We start from the raw sequence: 21518 nt of genomic DNA, 5'->3' as shown, positions 1-21518 counted from the left end.
CTCCGTTCTCGATATAGGTGGGGGTCCCAGCAGTGGGACCCGCACCTACAAGACAATGGGGGCAAATCCTATCGAAATGTCCCCATTGTCCGTGATGAAAATACCCCTTTAAATAAAAGAGAAAAAAATAAACAGGAAAAAAAAAGTTTATATAAGTCTCTCTGGGGACTTGAACTTAGGATCTGCTACATCCATGACAGACCACTTACCACTAAGCTATAGCATTACCACATACAGATATGTGTTTTCTATGCTTATAAGCCATCACATATTACTGGTATCCTAATAATCATATATTGTGCCTGTGAATAAAGCAGTAATATGTAGATTTGCTTTCTGAGCAGATCTCAGGGTGGTGAAGCTATAGTACATAGTGATATCATACTGCTAGCACACAGCTCTGCCCTCAGCCTGGTGTCTAGCCCTGTCAATCAAGGGGAGGGGGCGTGTGCAGAGCACAGAGAGTGTTAGATAGTAATACTCAAAGGACTCGGTCCCGCCTCCTGGTGCTCTAAATGGATTTTGTGCGGACTTTTGGCTGTTTGACTTTCTTTTATGCGTTTCTCTTCTCCCATGACGCTGTTTTTGATGCAGCTGTCCGTCCTGCCCATAGTCAATGGGAATCCTGGATGCGGATTTTGCGTCGAGAACGGACAGGTCACTTTGTTTTTTTCCGCAGTATGGTTCTAAAAGCTGCAAGTGGGGAAAAAAAGGTGCTTTGTGAATTAACATGCAGGTTTCCTATTGAAATCAATGGAGGAGCTCCGCATACGTTTTTTTGCACGGAACGTGCGTCAAAATCTGCACTAAAAACTCATTGTGAACAAACCCAACAGTTAATGTTAACTCATTAGGTTTTCCTTGCAGTCAGACATTTTTGATCCCTCTCATCCATGATATGCTGCTGCTTTCTCTGTAGTCGGTGGCTGAAGAGGGGATTTTTGTCTCTTGGAAAATGGAGATTTATGTATATCTCCGTTTTCCATCCCTTCTATTCTATTCCTAGCAAATTGCCTTTGTTTCCCATACAACCCGATTATCCTGTGTAAAATTACACCTCTTCCAGTCCTTCATATATCTCAGGAACAACACACAACCCTCGCAGATACTTATATATAAAAATAGTTTACTGATAACATGGAGATGACAAAGCAATGGACATTATACATGGAGATACAGATAGCACAATACATAGAGGACATTACCACACACAGCTGCCTCCGTTCCTGTCCACCCTGGATGCTAAGCAAATGTGGCTAATAATGTGTATGTATATACAGTATATCCAGAGTCCACCAATATACAGTCTCTTCTAACCAACTCACCTCCAGTACCTGACCATTAGTACATGTACATATAGAGACTCCTGCATAAACAGCATATAATCTAACTGGTAATACAATTGCAGACTGCTAATATCTATATGTACACATATAAAGTCTACTGGGATATTATACTTATATACATACCCACATACGCACACATATAACTTAGCCTGCTCCTGCATCCATCGGTGTCCAGGAAGAGAAGCCCCCGCCTCACTCCCAACTTTCACCTATATCTTGCTGTGTCCCAGCCCCCCACCATAGACTCCACCCTGTGACCACCCAAATATCTCCCCCCATCTCTTGGTCAAGAGGATGTTGTTCAACTGCCTAGGATATGCTAACAAGGGACACAATGCTACTGGCCATACTGAATGGGTGAATACCACTGGGTCCAATTATTAGGCATATTTGTGTGGTCATCAGGATGAGGTTCTGGCTGAAAGCCATATTTCCCTTAACAGTGGCCATATACTTGTGACACAATATGGCACTGTTATGTGGGCACTATATGGTGGTATTAGAATTTGAGCAGTATATGGTGGTATGGCACTGTTATGTGGGCACTAGATGGTGGTATTAGAATTAGAGCAGTATATGGTGGTATTATTTGGCACTGTATGGCACTGTTACATGGGAACTGTATGGTGGTTTTGGAATTAAAGCAATACCTGGTGGTATTATTTGGCACAGTATAGCACTATTATGTGAGCACTGTATGGTGGTATTGGTATTAGAGCACTATAGGGGGATATTTGGTGGAGTATGGCACTGTTATGTGGGCACTCTATGGTGGTATTGGAATATGAGAACTATAGGGTGGTATTATTTGGCACTGTATGATTGTACTAGAATTAGAGAGCTCTATGGTGGTATTTGGCACAGTATGGCACTGCTATGTGGACAGTCTGGTTTTATTGGAATTAGAGCAGTATATGGTGGTATGACAATGTATAGTGTTGTTATAATTAGAGCACTATGTGGCAGTATTATGTGTCCTCTCTTATCGTATCCCTGACCTTAGTCCTGTTGATCCAGATTACTAAGTTATCAATCAGTTGCTTTAAACGCTGTTTTCATCATTTCTTTTTCCCCTCCCAGCCGCCGCCGCCATGGATGATCCTGAAGACTCCGGTGTTGCTGCAACAATGGGATTCTCTGGATTTGGTGAGTTACTTCCATGTTTATGTATTGTGCCATCTACAGGATATATATATGTACTACATGCAGACGAAAAACATATATATTCATGTACACTGCTCAAAAAAAATAAAGGGAACACTTAAACAACACAATGTAACTCCAAGTCAATCACACTTCTGTGAAATCAAACTATCCAATATATATATATATAAGGAAAAATGGCGGCACTGGCTATAAATAAATGAAAAATAGGGTGCACGATCCTAGGGAATAGACTTCTCACCCCACAAATAGAATCCAGAAAAGGGACGGCACTCCAGTAAGATGAAAAAAACGATGATACCTTTATTCAACCATCCGGTGCAAATATATATATTAGAAAGAAGATCCGCAGCACTCCTTGTAAGATAAAATGTGCTCTTTATTCACACATATCAAATGTTGACAACGTTTCGGTTCTCTCACAGAACCTTTTTCAAGTCACCTGACTTGAGAAAGGTTCTGTGAGAGAACCGAAACGTTGTCAACATTTGATATGTGTGAATAAAGAGCACATTTTATCTTACAAGGAGTGCTGCGGATCTTCTTTCTTATCTTCCGTCCTGTGATACTGCTGAAGGGAGTGCTGCCAGATTTTCCTTATGGATCTATATATATATATATATACTGTAAGGGATCGTCTCTTTTCAGGGGGTCACACTCACAGATATCTTCGCAGACACGGTTATAATGTCCAAACTCTTCCTTTATTTCAGACGCTTCAGCAAAGCACAGGTTAAGAAGTCTCAGCTTCAACTTATCACGTGTGACATCCACACAAAGTAACAAACCCTTGCCCGTCTAGGCTCTAACTAAACACAAGTGTATCCCTGACTCCCCTAGAGAGCCCTGTTCACACATGGAACACAAATGCGGCTTTCCTCAGCCATTCAGTCCAGCAACCTCCAGGCTGTGAGCTCTGCGCTGCGATTGGCCAGCGCTACAGCCTAGGAGAAGGAGACGCCCAGCAGAACAAGGGCAGACTCCGCCTACTATAACCAAGTCCCCTAAGTCTCCGCCTACTATAACCAAGTCCCCTAAGTCTCCGCCTACTATAACCAAGTCCCCGAACATACCGGAGGGCATAACGGGAGAACGGAGCGGCGCCCAGGGATAATAGTAAGTGCAGTGAGATCCCCGGGCGCCGCTGTATATGTCATGATACTTAGTTCACAATGTTTGGACCGATGAAAGGTCCTCTTTAAAGGGGCGGGCACTGTGGAGGTCACTGGTAAGGGGGCAGGGAACAGTGGAGGACACAGATAAGGGGACGGTCCCCTTTATGGAGGTCAGTGTTAAGGGGCGGGTTGCTGTATAGGTCACTGTTAAGTGAGCGGGCCCCTGAGGAGGTCAATGTCAAAGGGGCGGGGTACTGTAGAGGTCACTGTTATGGGGGATACTGTCGATATCTTTTAACGACACACAGAAACATTAAAGGGAGTCTTTCACCTAAAATCAGCATTATAGAACACTAACACCAGGATCTCCATTACATTCCCCATATTAGACCGCTACCTTCCATATTGCTGTCCATCGCCGATTTTCTCAGAAAAATTAGGTTCTGAAGGTGCCCAGGCCCCTCGGCGCTTTTCATAAGAAACCCCTCCCCTTTAACCCCTCTGGCCCGCCCTAAGGTTCTTCTGATTACGTCCGTTCAACAGATTCGCCGCGCCTGCGCACTTCATTCCCCATTATAGGCAGAGGCACAAGAGCGTTTAATGCGCATGTGCCAGCCTGTACATCCCGATCTAGCCGGCCTTGTGCCTCTGCACATAATGGGGAATGAAGTGCGCAGGCACAGAAAATCAGTTGAACGGCGCTGGCGCTGGATTTCTCGCTAAGAGGAGGACGTAATCAGAAGAACCTAGGGCGGGCCAGAGGGGTGAAAATGAAATATACCCATGCGAAGCCGGCTCCTTCTGCTAGTATATATATATATATATATATATAATCATCACAATAAAAAAAATGTTAAAATGTCATGTTATTTATCCTGCAAAGTGAACACCTAAAAAACACCCCATTGCCATAATTCTTTTTTGTCCCTTCAATAAAAAAAACATGAAAATATAAATGATCGAAAAATAAAAAAACACAGTTCGCCGTGCAAAAAAAAAAACCAAGCCCTCACACAGCGCTAACGAAATATAAAGGTTATGAATATTAGGACACAAAGCAATTTTTTATTTTTTTTTCTAATTTGTAAAACATAACAAAACCCGTATAGAATCGTCATACGCAGAGTAAAGGGAACGTGTTGTTTTTAATCTCAGGCAAGAAAGCCCGGACGTTCGACCTGGAAGCCATGTTCGAGCAAACTCGTCGTACAGCCGTAGAGAGGAGCAGAAAAAAATTTGGTAAGTCGACTGTTGAACATGTGAATGCTCGGCCGAGCCCAGCGTGCCTGTGTATGGGGAGTGGGGGGATCAGGAAGAATAGCTGTTCGATAAATGAGCGATCAGATGTTGAATGTGTTCCAGCTTTTGCTCATGATAGGCCATCACTATTTGATCAGCGGTGGTCCGACACCTCACGCCCCCACCAATCAGCTGCTCGGGTTTAGCGCTGGCGCCAGAAGCACTCAGCTACATCGACTGAGCAGTCAGTGGAAAAATCACTGCAGTAATGAGCTGTGTACACTACATAGTGTCGTTCCTCTGCCAACTTCTGGCATCGGAGCTACTCCTGAACGGCTGGTCGGCTAGGGCATAGGGTGACGGACCCCCACTGATCAGATAGTGATGGCCTGTCCGGATTTTTGTATCCAAATAGAAGCACAAGAAAAAGATGAGGAAGAAAACAAGCAGAAATCAAGTCCGGTGTCCAGGACCGCCACAAGCGGATCGGGGCTAAGAAAAGAGAGAGAGTCCAAATCCAGGTTAGTCTGGTGTCATCACCCCCATCATCCTTTTTTTGTTTTATGTTTGGCACGTTTTATCAGCTGCTCGTCTTTTGTTATAATGAAGAGATCTGCAGCTGACCTGAAGGATTGGCCAACTATGTCATCCTCACGTGCTCCTCAGCGTCGGTGGTGATCCCTCATGAACTGTAGAACTGGGCTGATGACATGAGAGCTGATGACTGCAGCAGCATCCTGGACTCACAGGTCCAGCATGTATTGCTGGGAGGGACGCGTCCACGTGAGAAAAGTCTGAAACTAGGAGCAGGTTGTAAAGTGAATATCTGGGGGTCTGAAAATGAATGAAGGTAGATTGCAGGCAAAAATGTTTTTTTTTAACTCAAGGTAACGATGGCATGCCTAGCCTTTAACATGTTGCTGCAAATGTATGGAACTGTACGTTTTTGGGATGTGTTCCTGCACATGGATGTACAATTATGTCCACGGAATGATCTGTACTCGCGCCATTCGCAGCTGGAGCCAGTTGTAATACACAATTGTGTTCCTGCCACAAAAGCTGAGATCAAACATAACTCTGATCTAGGCTTCTTAACCCCATAGATGCTGGGGTTGATGGTGACCGTGGCATCTAAGTGGTTTAACAGGTTAGCTGACCAACCCTATCAGTCCCCTTGATGCGACTGCAGAGTTGCAATTGTTGCAGTGGCAGTCAGGGGGCTCAACAATGGCTCCTCATGGCTGCAGCCTGTTTGTATTTCTTAACAGGAATAATACACTGCAGTGCATATGTATTGCAGTGTTTTATACAAGGGATCAAGCCCCCTAGCTGTGAAGTACCTTAGAAAAAAATGAATAGCAAAAAAAATTACTAAAATGTTTAAAAATAGAGAAAAACACAAACTCTTCCGCGTTTAAATGCATCACGTAAAAAAATAAATAAAGCGTGCACACACACATCCATAATGATCCTAACTATTAAAGGGGTCGTCTCACTTCAGCCAGTGGCATTTATCATGTAGAGAAAGGTAATACAAGGCACTTACTAATGTGTTGTGATTGTCCATATTGCCTCCTTTGCTGGCTTGAATCATTTTTCCATCACATTATACACTGCTAGTTTCCATGGTTACGGCCACCCTGCAGTCCATCCGCTTGCACACTATAGGGAAAAGTGCCGGCCTCTGGTGGCCGGGACTGGGAGCTCAAATAGGCTGTTTTTTTTTTTTCCTATAGTGTGCAAGCACGGCCACTGCTGAGGGATTGCAGGGTGGTTGTAACCATGGAAACGAGAAGTGTATAACGTGATGGAAAAATGAATCCAGCCAGTAAAGGAGGCAATATGGACAATCACAATACATTAGTTAGTGCCTTGTATTAACTTTCTCTACATAATACAGTTGCAAGAAAAAGTATGTGAACCCTTTGGAATGATATGGATTTCTGTACTAATTGGTCATAAAATGTGATCTGATCTTCATCTAAGTCACAACAATAGACAATCACAGTCTGCTTAAACTAATAACACACAAAGAATTAAATGTTACCATGTATTTATTGAACACACCATGTAAACATTCACAGTGCAGGTGGAAAAAGTATGTGAACCCCTAGACTAATGACATCTCCAAGAGCTAATTGGAGTGAGGTGTCAGCCAACTGGAGTCCAATCAATGAGATGAGATTGGAGGTGTTGGTTACAGCTGCCCTGCCCTATAAAAAACACACACCAGTTCTGGGTTTGCTTTTCACAAGAAGCATTGCCTGATGTGAATGATGCCTCGCACAAAAGAGCTCTCAGAAGACCTACGATTAAGAATTGTTGACTTGCATAAAGCTGGAAAGGGTTATAAAAGTATCTCCAAAATCCTTGCTGTTCATCAGTCCATGGTAAGACAAATTGTCTGTAAATGGAGAAAGTTCAGCACTGCTGCTACTCTCCCTAGGAGTGGCCGTCCTGTAAAGATGACTGCAAGAACACAGCGCAGACTGCTCAATGAGGTGAAGAAGAATCCTAGAGTGTCAGCTAAAGACTTACAAAAGTCTCTGGCATATGCTAATATCCCTGTTAGCGAATCTATGATACGTAAAACACTAAACAAGAATGGATTTTATGGGAGGATACCACAGAGGAAGTGACTGCTGTCCAAAAAAACCATTGCTGCACGTTTACAGTTTGCACAAGAGCACCTGGATGTTCCACAGCAGTACTGGCAAAATATTCTGTGGACAGATGAAACCAAAGTTGAGTTGCTTGGAAGAAACACACAACACTATGTGTGGAGAAAAAGAGGCACAGCACACCAACATCAAAACCTCATCCCAACTGTGAAGTATGGTGGTGGGGGCATCATGGTTTGGGGCTGCTTTTCTGCATCAGGGCCTGGACGGATTGCTATCATCGAAGGAAAAATGAATTCCCAAGTTTATCAAGACATTTTGCAGGAGAACTTAAGGTCATCTGTCCACCAGCTGAAGCTCAAAAGAAGATGGGTGTTGCAACAGGACAACGACCCAAAGCATAGAAGTAAATGAACAACAGAATGGCTTAAACAGAAGAAAATACGCCTTCTGGAGTGGCCCAGTCAGAGTCCTGACCTCAACCCGATTGAGATGCTGTGGCATGACCTGAAGAAAGCGATTCACACCAGACATCCCAAGAATATTGCTGAACTGAAACAGTTCTGTAAAGAGGAATGGTCAAGAATTACTCCTGACCGTTGTGCACGTCTGATCTGCAACTACAGGAAACGTTTGGTTGAAGTTATTGCTGCCAAAGGAGGTTCAACCAGTTATTAAATCCAAGGGTTCACATACTTTTTCCACCTGCACTGTGAATGTTTACATGGTGTGTTCAATAAAAACATGGTAACATTTAACTCTTTGTGTGTTATTAGTTTAAGCAGACTGTGATTGTCTATTGTTGTGACTTAGATGAAGATCAGATCACATTTTATGACCAATTTGTGCAGAAATCCATATCATTCCAGAGGGTTCACATACTTTTTATTGCAACTGTAAATGCTATTTGCTGAAGTGAGACGACCCCTTTAAATGATCACATTATTTAACCCTCAGTTTGAATGCTGTAAAAAATAATTAAAAACCATGTCAGATTTACTTATCCCACCTTCCAAAAAAAAAAACAGGATAAAAAGTGATCAAAAAGTCATAGACCCCTTTCACACGGGCGAGATTTCCGCACGGGTGCAATGCGTGAGTTGAACGCATTGCACCCGCACTGAATCCGTACCCATTCATTTCTATGGGGCTGTTCACATGAGCGGTGATTTTCACGCATCACTTGTGCGTTGCGTTAAAATCGCAGCGTGCTCCTCTTTGTGCGTTTTCCACGCAACGCAGGCCCCATAGAAGTGAATGGGGCTGCGTAAAAAAAACAGAAGCATCCGCAAGCAAGTGCGGATGCGGTGCGATTTTCATGCACAGTTGCTAGGAGATGATCGGGATGGAGACCCGATCATTATTATTTTCCCTTATAACATGGTTATAAGGGAAAACAATAGGATTCTGAATACAGAATGCTTAGTAAAATAGGGCTGGAGGGGTTAAAAAAAATAAAATAATAATTTAACTCGCCTTAATCCACTTATTCGCGCAGCCCGGCATCTCTTCTGTCTTCATCTGTGAGGAAAAGGACCTATGGTGACGTCACTACGCTCATCACATGGTCCGTCACACGATCCATCACCATGGTAAAAGATCATGTGATGGACCATGTGATGAGCGCAGTGACGTCATCAAAGGTCCTATTCCTCAAAGAAGAAGACAGAAGAGAAGCCGGGCTGCGCGAACAAGTGGATTAAGGTGAGTTTAATTATTTTTTATTTTTTTTTACCCCTCCAGCCCTATTGTACTATGCATTCTGTATTCAGAATGCTATTATTTCCCCTTATAACCATGTTATAAGAGAAAATAATACAATCTACACAACACCGATCCCAAGCCCGAACTTCTGTGAAGAAGTTCGGGTTCGGGTACCAAACATGCCGATTTTTCTCACGCGCGTACAACTCTGGTTGAGGTCAAATTCCTTATTTACATAAACTTACCCTTTAAGCCAGACCAAGATATTTATCAGCAAAATCCTCTCCTTTTCCCATTTCTGACTCTTACATTGCTCCTTGCGATGCGCAGCGTAAAAGGGTATCTACGCGCAGCACCTCCCCCACCCCCACTAATGTGCCTCTTTCTTGCTCTGCCTTAGTGCCTCGGACGACAGCTCTGATGATGAGGAGTTCATCGGCCCCCCGGCACCGGGCAGCAGTTCTCAAGCTCCTGATGATGAGATGATCGGCCCTCCGCTTCCTCCTGACTACAAAGACAGTGATGAGGATGATGAAGAGGACGACGCAGATGATGACGTACGTTTAGACAGATGATATTGGCTCCTAGACATGTGTGGGGTTTCCTGCAGCCTGTATTCTGTCTGTCCTTCTCCTCCGGCTACGCTCCTGTCACCACTGCCGGCCAGTCCGTGGCTTCAGCAGTGATGTGTGCAGGTATGACATATAATCGCTACCACTGAGACCATTAATTAGCCATCAGTTGTGCATGTAGACAGCATGTCACACTTCCGGTCTGGTGGGGAGAAGGAAGCTCCGCACCTGCTGGTCCATATTAAAAGAGGTTCCTGGGCCTGGAGAACCCCTTTAAGTATTATTATGGATTTTGGGAATGGTTTAATGTGACATTGTGACCAGAAATGGTTGTGCTTCCCTGCTATAGGGTTAAATAGTCAAACTCTTTCTGCTTGCCATCACCTCTAGGGGGCACTGATTGTATACATCTTTATTACTGAGTGCACTCAGACTATAAATCTAAGTCTTTAGCCATACCTCGTGTAGGGGGTAGGCGCTGATGTTTTAGTGTCAGGAGTGGTTAGGAGACCCCCAGGCCCTTTTCTCTTGTGACTCGGAGACTGCTCATGAAATCTCATTGCAGTGAATGGGAGACTGACGACTTCTTTGGGTCTGTGAGTCAGAAGACTAAGGCCGGATTCACACACGTGTGTTACGGATTCTTCAGTTCCGCAGCAATTAAAATGACAGGGCGTCTTTAAAAACCCCGTCCCCACGTAGTGGAAAACTGAGCCTCTTGCAGGTCTTCAAATCCACAGGACGATCAGTATATTGCAGATTACATCCACCCGGGGGTGAACCTCATAGTCAATCTGCAGCCGAATCCATGTGGATTTGGTGCAGAGTTGTTCCATGATGTAAGGGGACATTTTCCCACCCCACGTGGTTGTATCCCCAGGCTAGGTCCACGTGTGGCAGATTCTTTCAGATGCAGATCTCTCTTCAGGTCCACGGTGAGTCTCCCTGTGTTACACGCAGCCTTTGCTGTGGATTGCACTGCAGATTCCCCGCCGGTTTTGCAGCGTGGCATCCCCACCTTCATTCTAGCAATTGGTGGGAGCTTTTGCATTGAGAACCTCCCATATTGGAGCTTGTAAAGTGTCTAAAGGTGAAATTCCCCAATTAGGGGATTTTCAGTTCTGTATCGGGAAAAACAAGGCCCCGACTCCGATAAATGTAAATGATGAAGGAATAACGACATGTAAAATGTTTTCTATAAGTGAACATTTACTGTATGAGTGTTTCCACACTTGTCAAATGTCAAGTGGCCTGAATCCACGTGGAATCTGCCTTGAAGTTTCTTCTGTCCCATTCACATGGATCTGAAAATCTCTGCCTGGAAATAAGTGGCTGGGGACGTGCTGCACACCCACCGCACATCCGAGGGTACAGAACATACACTAAGGGTCCATTCTCACATCCGTAGTGTATTGCGAATCCGCAATACACCCGGCCGGCACCCCCATTGAAATGCCTATTCTTGTCCGCAATTGCGGACAAGAATAGGACATGTTCTATTTTTTCCCGGAGCCGCGGACCGGAAGATCGGCGGCGCGCATAGAGAATGAATGGGTCCGCACCCGTTCCACACAATTGCAAAACGGATGCGGACGCGTGAATGGAGCCTAAAGCTAGCTATAAACCTTCGATAAATGTCAGCCAGCCCCAACAATGTTTTCAGGACCGCCCGACCATCTTACTTTCGTGAGGGCCTCTCCACCAACATGCCTGATCCTTTTGTTCTCAGATAGATTCTGTAAGCCGCCTCCAGGGGAGTCTGACTTAAAGGGGTTGTCTGACTTCAGCAAAGAGCACTTATGATGTAGACAAAGTTAATACAAGCCACTTACTAATGTATTGTGATCGTCCATATTGCCTCCTTTGCTGGCTGGATTCATTTTTCCGTCACATTATACGCTGCTCGTATCCATGGTTACGACCACTCTGCAATCCATCAGTGGTGGTCGTGCTTGCTCTCTATAGAAAAAAAAAAGCACCAACCTATGTGAGCCCTCATGGTGCCGGCTCTTTTTCCTATAGTGTGCAAGCAGGACCACCGCTGATGGATTGCGGGGTGGTCGTAACTAGGGATGAGCGAATCCAAAGTCAATTGGCATAATACTTCGTTTGAATGCTGTACGGAGCGAGCGGCCACCACCAAGCACTTTCCCCAAAGAAGGGAATAGGAGCGCACCGCACATGACCGGCCACCGCTCCCATTCACTTCTGTGGGCCCGACGGAAACAGATGAGCCAGCGCTCAGCTATTTTCGGTGGCCCCATAGAAAATGAATCGAGGGTGGCTGCGCATGCAACAGTTTCGGGTCTCCGTTCTTGATATAGGTGCGGGTTCCAGCAGTGGGACCCGCACCTATAAGACAATAGGGGGCATATCCTAGCGATATGCCCCCATTGTCTGTGATACGACAACCCCTTTAACTCTCCATTAAGAAAGCATGCATGCTCAGCCGAGCCAAGTGGGTACAGGAGTGACAGCTGCCAGCCAAATGCCTGATTGGCCGTCTGCTACATAGGATGTATGGGGTGATTATCTGCTTACACATCAGTCACCTGTAGGTGGCGCTCCCTATACGCACTGTATATCTTACATAGGAATGTGCCCGGGAATACTGTATGGATAGACACCGTATATGAAGTCTCTGTTCTCGGTCTCAGAAATGAGAGAGGTTTCGTGGGATTCAGTTCATCCACATTTGTAAATTAAGTCACCGGTCGTCTTCCGAGCCGCAAGTCACAACCTATAGAACGAGCCGTGATATATGCTCCAGGTGGGTGGGCATTCTCCGTGTGCAAGGGGGGTCCTCTATCAGTTCTGCCACAGTGATCCTTGGTGCGGCCCCTCCGGGGTTATTAGAAATCCCCTATTTGGGATCCTCATTCCTGGAGATGACTAGTTATAATTTCCTGATCTCATCCTCACCATGTGAGCGATATAGCAGTGCCGCTTTCCGTAAGCTTAATACACAGATTCTTTATCGCCACCGTCACCTGGCATGAGGCCAGCCCTACGCACAGAGTGGTGACTCCATCCCAAATCTATGTCATGTGCAAGGGGCACCGTAAAAGGGGGGGAGCGCTGAACCAGCATCCTGAATTTATAGGTAGAGTTTCTCCATCCGTCATGCCGTCTACACTCGCTATGGCGCCGAAGATAATCTGTATGTATTTCTGGGAAAGTTAGGTGACAACCCTCTGGCTGCCATTGTAGCAGAAGAGGTTGTCATTCAGCCTTCTGACCCCTCTGCGTCTCCCACTCCCTCATTTCTGTGAGACGAGAGCAACTTTGGACTGTGATAACAACCATAATGGATTTCAGCCTGCTGTAAGCCGTGGGGGTCAGCTGCTAAATCACCGGATATCGGTGGGGGGAGCGGCAGGTGAAATATTGTATTGATTTCCACTTTAAAGGACTTGTCTATATAAAATATAAAGTTATACCTATCCGAATGGAGAAGGGTGAACAATTTTACTGCTTATTTTATTTTATTTTTTAACAAAAACAGCGCCGCACCTGCCCACAGGTTGTGTGTGGTATTGCAGCTCAACCCCATTCAGTTCACTAGAGCTGAGCTGCAACACCACTGACAACCCATGGACAGGTGTGGCGCTGTTTCTGGAAGAACGCAGTGATTTTGCACTCCTACATGCTGGAGGGCATTGCTGTGTAAAGCCCAGTTGTTATGGAAGAAGTTGGCGCTTATTCTTTTTCAATAATTTAGTGTATACTGCTATGTTTTCCCTTTAATAACGCACTTCTATGACTTTTTATCTTGCCATTAGTTATCCATCACTAGGGGGAGCTCATTGCCTGTCGATGTATACATCTCCCATTGAACTCAATTGAGGATAAATCTGTATACTGTGAACTCCCCCTAGTGGTGGCTGCTGGCAGAAACTGGGATAGCGCGGAGGCTGGAGGGGCGCTAAAGAAAATCAAAGGGTGAGCAAAGTGGGGCAGGAACAGAAAGGGGATCCAGCATGCTGTAAAACCACAAAACATTGCAAAATTTGTGCACCAAAATGTACAACTTTTACTATGCCAAAAGTGTGGTTCAAAGGGTCGTTATAGTAGTGGCGGCTCGCCCTGTGAAACTTACCCGGCAGGCTGCACCCGCCTCCCGTTGCTCTTCTCCTCTGCCTGGACCCATCTCCCATTGCTCTCCTCCTCCAGCTGGGCCGGGCTTGCTCTGCCTCTTCATGCAGGCCTCAGTCTGCTTGTCAGTCTTGCCTCTCCCTTAAGGCCTCTTTCACACGGGCGAGATTTCCGCGCGGGTGCGATGAGTGAGTTGAACGCATTGCACCCGCACTGAATCCGGACTCATTCATTTCTATGGGGCTGTGCACACAAGCGGTGATTTTCACGCATCACTTGTGCGTTGCGTGAAATTCGCAGCATGTTCTATAGTCTGCATTTTTCACGCAACGCAGGCCCCATAGAAGTGAATGGGGCTGCGTGAAAATCGCAAGCATCCGCAAGCAAGTGCGGATGCGGTGCGATTTTCACGCACGGTTGCTAGGAGACGATCGGAATGGGGACCTGATCTTTATTATTTTCCCTTATAACATGGTTATAAGGGAAAATAATAGCATTCTGAATACAGAATGCTTAGTAAAATAGGGCTGGAGGGGTTACATTTTTTTTTTACTCGCCTTAATCCGCAGCCCGGCTTCTCTTCTGTCTTCATCTTTGCTGTGCACAGGAAAAGGACCTGTGGTGACGTCACTGCGCTCATCACATGGTCCGTCACATGATCAATCAACATGGTAAAAGATCATGTGATGGACCATGTGATGAGCGCAGTGACGTCATCAAAGGTCCTATTGCTCAAAGAAGAAGACAGAAGAGAAGCCGGTCTGCGCGAACAAGTGGATTAAGGTGAGTTAAATTCTTTTTTATTTTTTTTTTAACCCCTCCAGCTCTATTTTACTATGCATTCTGTATTAGGAATGCTATTATTTTCCCTTATATCCATGTTATAAGGTAAAATAATACAATATACACAACACCTAACCCAAACCCGAACTTCTGTGAAGAAGTTCGGGTCTGGGTACCAAACATGCCGATTTTTCTCACACGCGTGCAAAACGCATTACAATGTTTTGCACTCGCGCGGAAAAATCGTGCATGTTCCCGCAACGCCCGTGTGAACCCAGCCTTAGGGTACGCGATCTGACCGCCTCTTAAAGAGCCAGTACCCAATGGCTGCCAATCTGTGCATATTTAAGGCACCTTCCTCAGTGATAAGGTGCCTGAGCAATAAAGTTCTTCGCTTTGCTAGTTCCCTGCATAGGTGTGCTGTTTTTTCTGTCTGCTCATGTGCTGATCTCTTTCTGTTTCCTGACTGATCCTCCAAAGCCTGATCTGACCTGTGCCTGATTTACTGTGTTATCCCAGTGCTGCCTGCCCAGACCTAGGACCTATTACCATTTTGCACATACTCTACCAGCTAGCCCAAAGTCAAATCGGTTGGTTGACTCACTGGTTCCACACCCACTGCCGTAACATCTTTGACCCTAAACATCTTAGGGTATGTTCATTTGGGGCAGTTAAAGGTTAAGGTTAATGACGCCTGGCCACTGACAGTGATTCAGGAGCTGCCGTTGTGGATCCCTCTCCTGAGAATCCTGGATAGTGAGGAGCGAATCGATTCAAAAATCAGCCTCCTTGAGTAGCGAGTAACTTTCCCCACTGATTGACAGGGCCCCATACCCATCCTCCTTGACTGGCCCTGTCAATCTGATGCCTGCTCCTTGTTGCAGCGCAAGAGAAGAAACTTTTCCTTCCAGGTACCCAGACGCCCATGTGAAAGAGGCCTAAGGTTACATGCACACGACCGTATGTGTTTTGCGGTCCGCAAATTGCGGATCCTTAAAAACAAAAAGGGATTACATCCGTATGCCATCCGTTTTTTTTTTTTGCGTATCCATTGTAACAATGCCTAAAACGGACAAGAATAGGACATGTTCTATTTTTTTTTGCGGGGCTACGGAACGGACATACGGATAGCACACGGTGTGCTGTCTACATTTTTTGCGGACCCATTGAAATGAATGGGTCCGCATCCTATCCGCAAAAAGAATGGAACGGACACGGAAACAAACAACGTTCGTGTGCATGTAGCCCTAGCTGAAGGATTTTTAAGGGTAAATGCACGTGTTCAGGATTGATGTGCGGACAATCCGCACTGAAATCTGCAGGTGTTCGCAGGGAAATCTGTGCGGGGAATCAGCATCAATTGGTGCGCATTTTCCTGTCCCCATTGAAGTGAATGGCGAAAGTCCGGACAGGAAAAGTACAATAAATTGACATGCTGTGGATTTTAAAATCCAGACCTTAGGTCAAAATCCACACGGAAAAAAATCTGCGTCGTGTGCATGAGAATTTCAAATCCTCATAGAATACGCAAATCCGCGCAGAAAATCCGCACGCAATACTGATCGTGTGCATTTAGCCTTAAAGGCCACGTTTCCGGATGTCCCTGCAGATATGATGTGGATTTGATGCAGATCAAAATGACTCCCGTTATTAAAGTGCTGCAGTATATTAGAATGTGTTCTGCTGCATTGTCAGTAGGGGGCAGTACAGCCATTACTGTGTAGCACAGGGAAGGCTAGGACTCCTGCATTCGTTTTCTGAAATCACAAATATCCCCGTATAGGAAAGACCTCGGATCACCCTCCTCTTACAGGTAGATCTGTTTCTGCGAGGGGTGGGGGGGGGGGGGCGCTGATATGGCCGCCATTCGCCTGCGTTCAGGTGTCGCAGTGTTATACCGTCCACATAGAACCCTGGTAAATGTTGCACTTTCGACAGCAACCTATAAATTCCCTCCAATTTGTGTTTATGGTCGCTGACAGCAAGCAGAGTTCTTGAAAATGCTGAGGACCATCGGAAATGTTGCCAGCAATCTATAAATGCCCCCGAATGTGTGTTTCTGGTCACTGGCAGCAAGCAGAGATCTTAAAAGTGGTGAGAAAGTTGCAGAACGCAGGGGTCACCCAGCTCTCCTGCATAGTAACTGCGGGGGTGCCTTGGCTTAGCACCTCTGGAGTCTGGGAAAGCTGGGTGACCTCCCCGGATAGTGGAGGATGAACCCAGAGACGACTTATCCACTTGGGGTGGGGGGGTGGGGTGTGACCTCGGGGTGCCTCCGGACATTTCCCATCCTTCGCTATAAATATGGCAGCGGTCGAGCCGGGCGTCTTCTCCTGCGATCCTATCACTGTGATGAATGGCCTTTTGTTTAGATTCTATTGTGGAGCCGACAGAAGAGGGAAACATCCCTCACGCCAGAACGCCGCGCAGGAAGCGTCCTCCTTATTTCACATCATATACAGGACAGGGTTTCCGTTTTATTCCTGGACTTGTGTGTAAGTGAAAGGAAAAAAACGGGAAGAACGCGGCTTCCTCTACAGCGTGTCAATTAGATTGGTGTCCGTAAAGGGGGCCTCTATCCCTATTAGAAGGAAAAACCCTTGACGATAAGCTGATCACAGACTGTCCCGCTGCAAGGATCCCCAGCCATCATTTGTAATCTGTGGGAAAACCTGGGAGTAAGTGTTCAGTCTCCCTGCAGCTCCCCCACAGGACAAATGAAGTATTACACAGTGTCCATTCACATCAATGGCTTGTCTGTGTAATGCAGGACAGGACGGGTGGATTGTGAGCGAGTGGGTGAGCGGGAGACCAGAAGGCTCCTTAGCTCCCTGGATGTAGGTTCCTGTATGGTAGGAAGAGCAGCTCTGGAGTACAGTCTGAAAGGGACTAGTGGCAAAGCTTGTGCTTCCTCACCCCTACCGGACAATCACAGTGTCAATGGAGGCGGTATCCCCCTCTATTGGCATATACATACTTTGTGTAATAAAAAGTTACACTGCTTACAGTCAGTGAATGGAAAGGTTGTCTCCATTCAGAATCTGAAGGGCCCATGCACGAGATCCTTTGTTATCGCCATGTTTATCACCCAAAGGATTGTTACAACCTGGCCATGAGCCCTATTTAATCAACTATTCTGCCTGGTAGGGTTGATCCTGCTGATTAAAACGATACCTGTCTTGTGAAAATCTGTGGCGGCCTTCTCAGGAAAAAAATACTTTTATTCTATTTGCAAATGAGGGGCCTCCGTGCGCTAGGGGCGGGGCACTTCTGATTTTCAGTACTGGCCCCTCCCCTATTGCGCTGAATTCTTCATTTGCGTATAGAATTAAAGTCTTTTTTACTTGTGAACGCTGCAACTGATAATCAGCAGGATTTACCCTACCAGAAAGTATTATTGGTTAATGGGATTCATTGACGGGCACATTTTAAAGCAAGCAGATCTCTCTTGAATGTGGTTGAAGCTCCAAATCCCCTGCATAGAGAGAGAAATTTGTTTACCTGCAGCCACCACTAGAGGGAGCTTGCTGTATTATTATTGAGTTCTGTGTAATAAAGGGGTTTTCTGGTTCTTGGATATTGATAGCTTATCCTCAGGATAGGTCATTAGTATCAGATAGGTGGAGACCTGACATCCCGCACCGCCACCAGTCTGCTGTTTTGTAACTGCCACTCTCAACGGAAACCATACATTGTAAGGAAGGCTTCATCCTCTGTGCAGTTTCTGGCTCCAGCTTAATGCTGCTCAGGCCCCATTCACTTGAATATGACCATACCTCAACACAACCACTACACAGTGCACATAACCTTCTCCTTCTGGCTCCATCCACTGTATCATTTCAGGCGGCTACCCAAAGCAGCTGATCGGCGGGGGTGCACGGACCCCCCACCAATGTGATGTTAATGACCTATACTGAGGATAGGCTATCAGTATCTAAAAAATACTGGAAAAATCCAGTAAGCTCCCTCTAATAGTGGCTGTATATATCTGTATGCAGTAATCTCCTGAGCTCCCTCCAGTGGTGGCTGTATATATCTGTATGCAGTAATCTCCTGAGCTCCCTCTAGTGGTGGATGTATATATCTGTATGTAGTAATCTCCTGAGCTCCCTCTAGTGGTGGCTGTATATATCTTTATGCAGTAATCTCCTGAGCTCCCTCTAGTGGTGGCTGTATATATCTGTATGCAGTAATCTCCTGAGCTCCCTCTAGTGGTGGCTGTATATATCTGTATGTAGTAATCTCCTGAGCTCCCCCTAGTGGTGGCTGTATATATCTGTATGCAGTAATCTCCTGAGCTCCCTCTAATAGTGGCTGTATATATCTGTATGCAGTAATATCCTGAGCTTCCTCTAGTGGTGGCTGTATATATCTGTATGTAGTAATCTCCTGAGCTCCCTCTAGTGGTGGCTGTATATATCTGTATGCAGTAATCTCCTGAGCTCCCTCTAGTGGTGACTGTATATGTCTGTATGCTGTAATCTCCTGAGCTCCGTCTAGTGGTGGCTGTATATATCTGTATGCTGTAATCTCCTGAGCTCCCTCTAATAGTGGCTGTATATATCTGTATGCAGTAATCTCCTGAGCTCCCTCTAATAGTGGCTGTATATATCTGTATGCAGTAATATCCTGAGCTCCCTCTAGTGGTGGCTGTGTATATCTGTATGCAGTAATCTCCTGAGCTAACTCTAGTGGTGGCTGTATATATCTGTATGCAGTAATCTCCTAAACTCCCTCTAGTGGTGGCTGTATATATCTGTATGCAGTAATCTCCTGATCTCCCTCTAGTGGTGGCTGTATATATCTGTATGTAGTAATCTCCTGAGCTCCCTCTAGTGTTGGCTGTATATATCTGTATGCAGTAATCTCCTGAGCTCCCTCTAGTGGTGGCTGTATATATCTGTATGCAGTAATCTCCTGAGCTCCCTCTAGTGGTGGCTGTATATGTCTGTTTAAACAAAAAAGAAAAGGAGGTGTGCTCACCTGGCTATGAAGAATGGCGGAAGCACGGAACACGCCGGGAACATAGCGTGAATACAGTGTCCAAAAAATAGAGCAGGGGTACAGCTTCCAATACAAACGTGGCAGCTTTTATTGAAATAGTGCATTAAAAAAAAAAAGGAAGTGCATGTCTACGCGTGTCGGATAATAGCATACTGATCCTTACTCATGACTTACTCAATAAAAGCTGCCACGTTTGTATTGGGAGCTGGACCTCTGCTCTTCTTTTTGGATATATATCTGTATGCATTAATCTCCTGAGCTCCCTCTAGTGGTGACTCAATATATCTGTATGGAGTAATCTCCTGAGCTCCCTCTAGTGGTGTCTGTATATATCTGTATGCAGTAATCTCCTGAGCTCCCTCTAGTGGTGGCTGTATATATCTGTATGCAGTAATCTCCTGAGCTCCCTCTAGTGGTGGCTGTATATATCTGTATGCAGTAATCTCCTGAGCTTCCTCTAGTGTTGGCTGTATATATCTGTATGCAGTAATCTCCTGAGCTCCCTCTAGTGGTGGCTGTATATATCTGTATGTAGTAATCTCCTGAGCTCCCTCTAGTGGTGACTGTATATATCTGTATGTAGTAATCTCCTGAGCTCCCTCTAATAGTGGCTGTATATATCTGTATGCAGTAATCTACTGAGCTCCCTCTAGTGGTGGCTGTATATATCTGTATGCAGTAATCTACTGAGCTCCCCTAGTGGTGACTGTATATATCTGTATGTAGTACTCTGCTGAGCTCTGTATAGTGGTGGCTGTATATATTTGTATGCAATACGCTGCTGAGCTCCCTCTAGTGGTGGCTGTATATATTTGTATGCAATACGCTGCTGAGCTCCCTCTAGTGGTGGCTGAAGGGAGAAAGCCTCTCATCGTTGAGCTCTTTGTCTAATGCAGGTGGTTTGACATTCCATATCACAGATGCAGATCTCTGATCACTTTAAAGACATATAAAAAATAAATCAGCAGTGAAATGTGGAGCAGAAATGACATGCTGATAGAAGATGTACTGCCTTATTACTGAGATGATTTCTCCTCTCACGCTTTCCTCATGTCTCCCAGTCATGTATTGTATATTAGGGTCTGTGTTGTTGGCTTCCTTAGTGTTGAGCAGGGCGGCCGAGCATCATAGTCTCGTCAGTGTTTACACCAGGCCGCCTGCCTCATTGTTCCCTGGCATTGGGAAAAGTCTGAGCCGTGAAGTGCCTCGTCTCTGTCTTCCCACTTGACCTCAGTCACTCATGTGAGAAAGTTGCAGAAGACATTGTCACCTCTCAGGGTGCAGTGTCACCATGTAGGACTGGTAATGCAACATCACAAGAGTGGGAGCGCCCTATCCAGAAATGACCGGAGCGGTAGGTCGAGCATGCTCACTGCAGTGCAGAGGATAGCAGAGTGCTGTACTCCCATAGGAGTGAGTATGCTCAACCTGCCGCTCCATTCATTTTGGGGTCTGGCATCTCCTTTCTGGTGTCCCAGCGGTTAGACCCCCCCCCCCCACCAATCTAATAGTTATCCTCTATCCTTAGGGCTAATGAACATTAGAGGGGGGTCCCCCATTTTGGGGTGGGTTCTGCTCTGGCGGACTGGAGCAGTCCTTATATTGGATGGAACGGCTTTCATGTAGTCCCGGCAGCAGTGTGGATGGCTTCCCCGCGCGGCCAGCTGTTTTCCGGAGAGTCCGGAGCGAGCCGCGGGGTGATCACCATCTTGAAAGGACTGCGTATCATCAGACAATCCCTATAACACACCCCTCAGCTCTCGCTCTGACGATTAGTTGTGCTCCTTTGTGACGAGATGTTTGCAGATTTTTTAGCCACTGCATGTGCGCAAGAATTTTTCCCGTCACAGACAGCAAGCTGAGTTATCGAAATGC

At 45.7% G+C, this 21518-nt stretch overlaps 1 protein-coding gene across 3 annotated transcripts in view; it reads left to right on the top strand.

Moving 5' to 3' along the window:
- Nucleotides 1–21518, top strand: part of WDR70 (WD repeat domain 70) — a 234086-nt gene that overhangs the window by 15388 nt on the left and 197180 nt on the right. For 2 of the 3 annotated variants that reach the window (XM_040420963.1, XM_040420960.1), the window contains 4 exons: nucleotides 2427–2492; nucleotides 4781–4864; nucleotides 5280–5385; nucleotides 9590–9746. In XM_040420963.1, the coding sequence (XP_040276897.1) occupies nucleotides 2438–2492; nucleotides 4781–4864; nucleotides 5280–5385; nucleotides 9590–9746 (402 nt within the window). In that variant the 5' untranslated portion in view covers nucleotides 2427–2437. Of the gene's footprint in view, nucleotides 1–919; nucleotides 923–2426; nucleotides 2493–4780; nucleotides 4865–5279; nucleotides 5386–9589; nucleotides 9747–21518 lie in introns of all 3 variants that reach the window. The other variant, XM_040420961.1, reaches the window with a different exon arrangement.

Source organism: Bufo bufo, chromosome 2 (genome assembly GCF_905171765.1).
Source record: "Bufo bufo chromosome 2, aBufBuf1.1, whole genome shotgun sequence".
Lineage (NCBI taxonomy): Eukaryota > Metazoa > Chordata > Amphibia > Anura > Bufonidae > Bufo > Bufo bufo.
The sequence above is the reverse complement of the archived record's forward strand: the minus strand, read 5'-3'. Positions and strand labels throughout refer to the sequence as shown.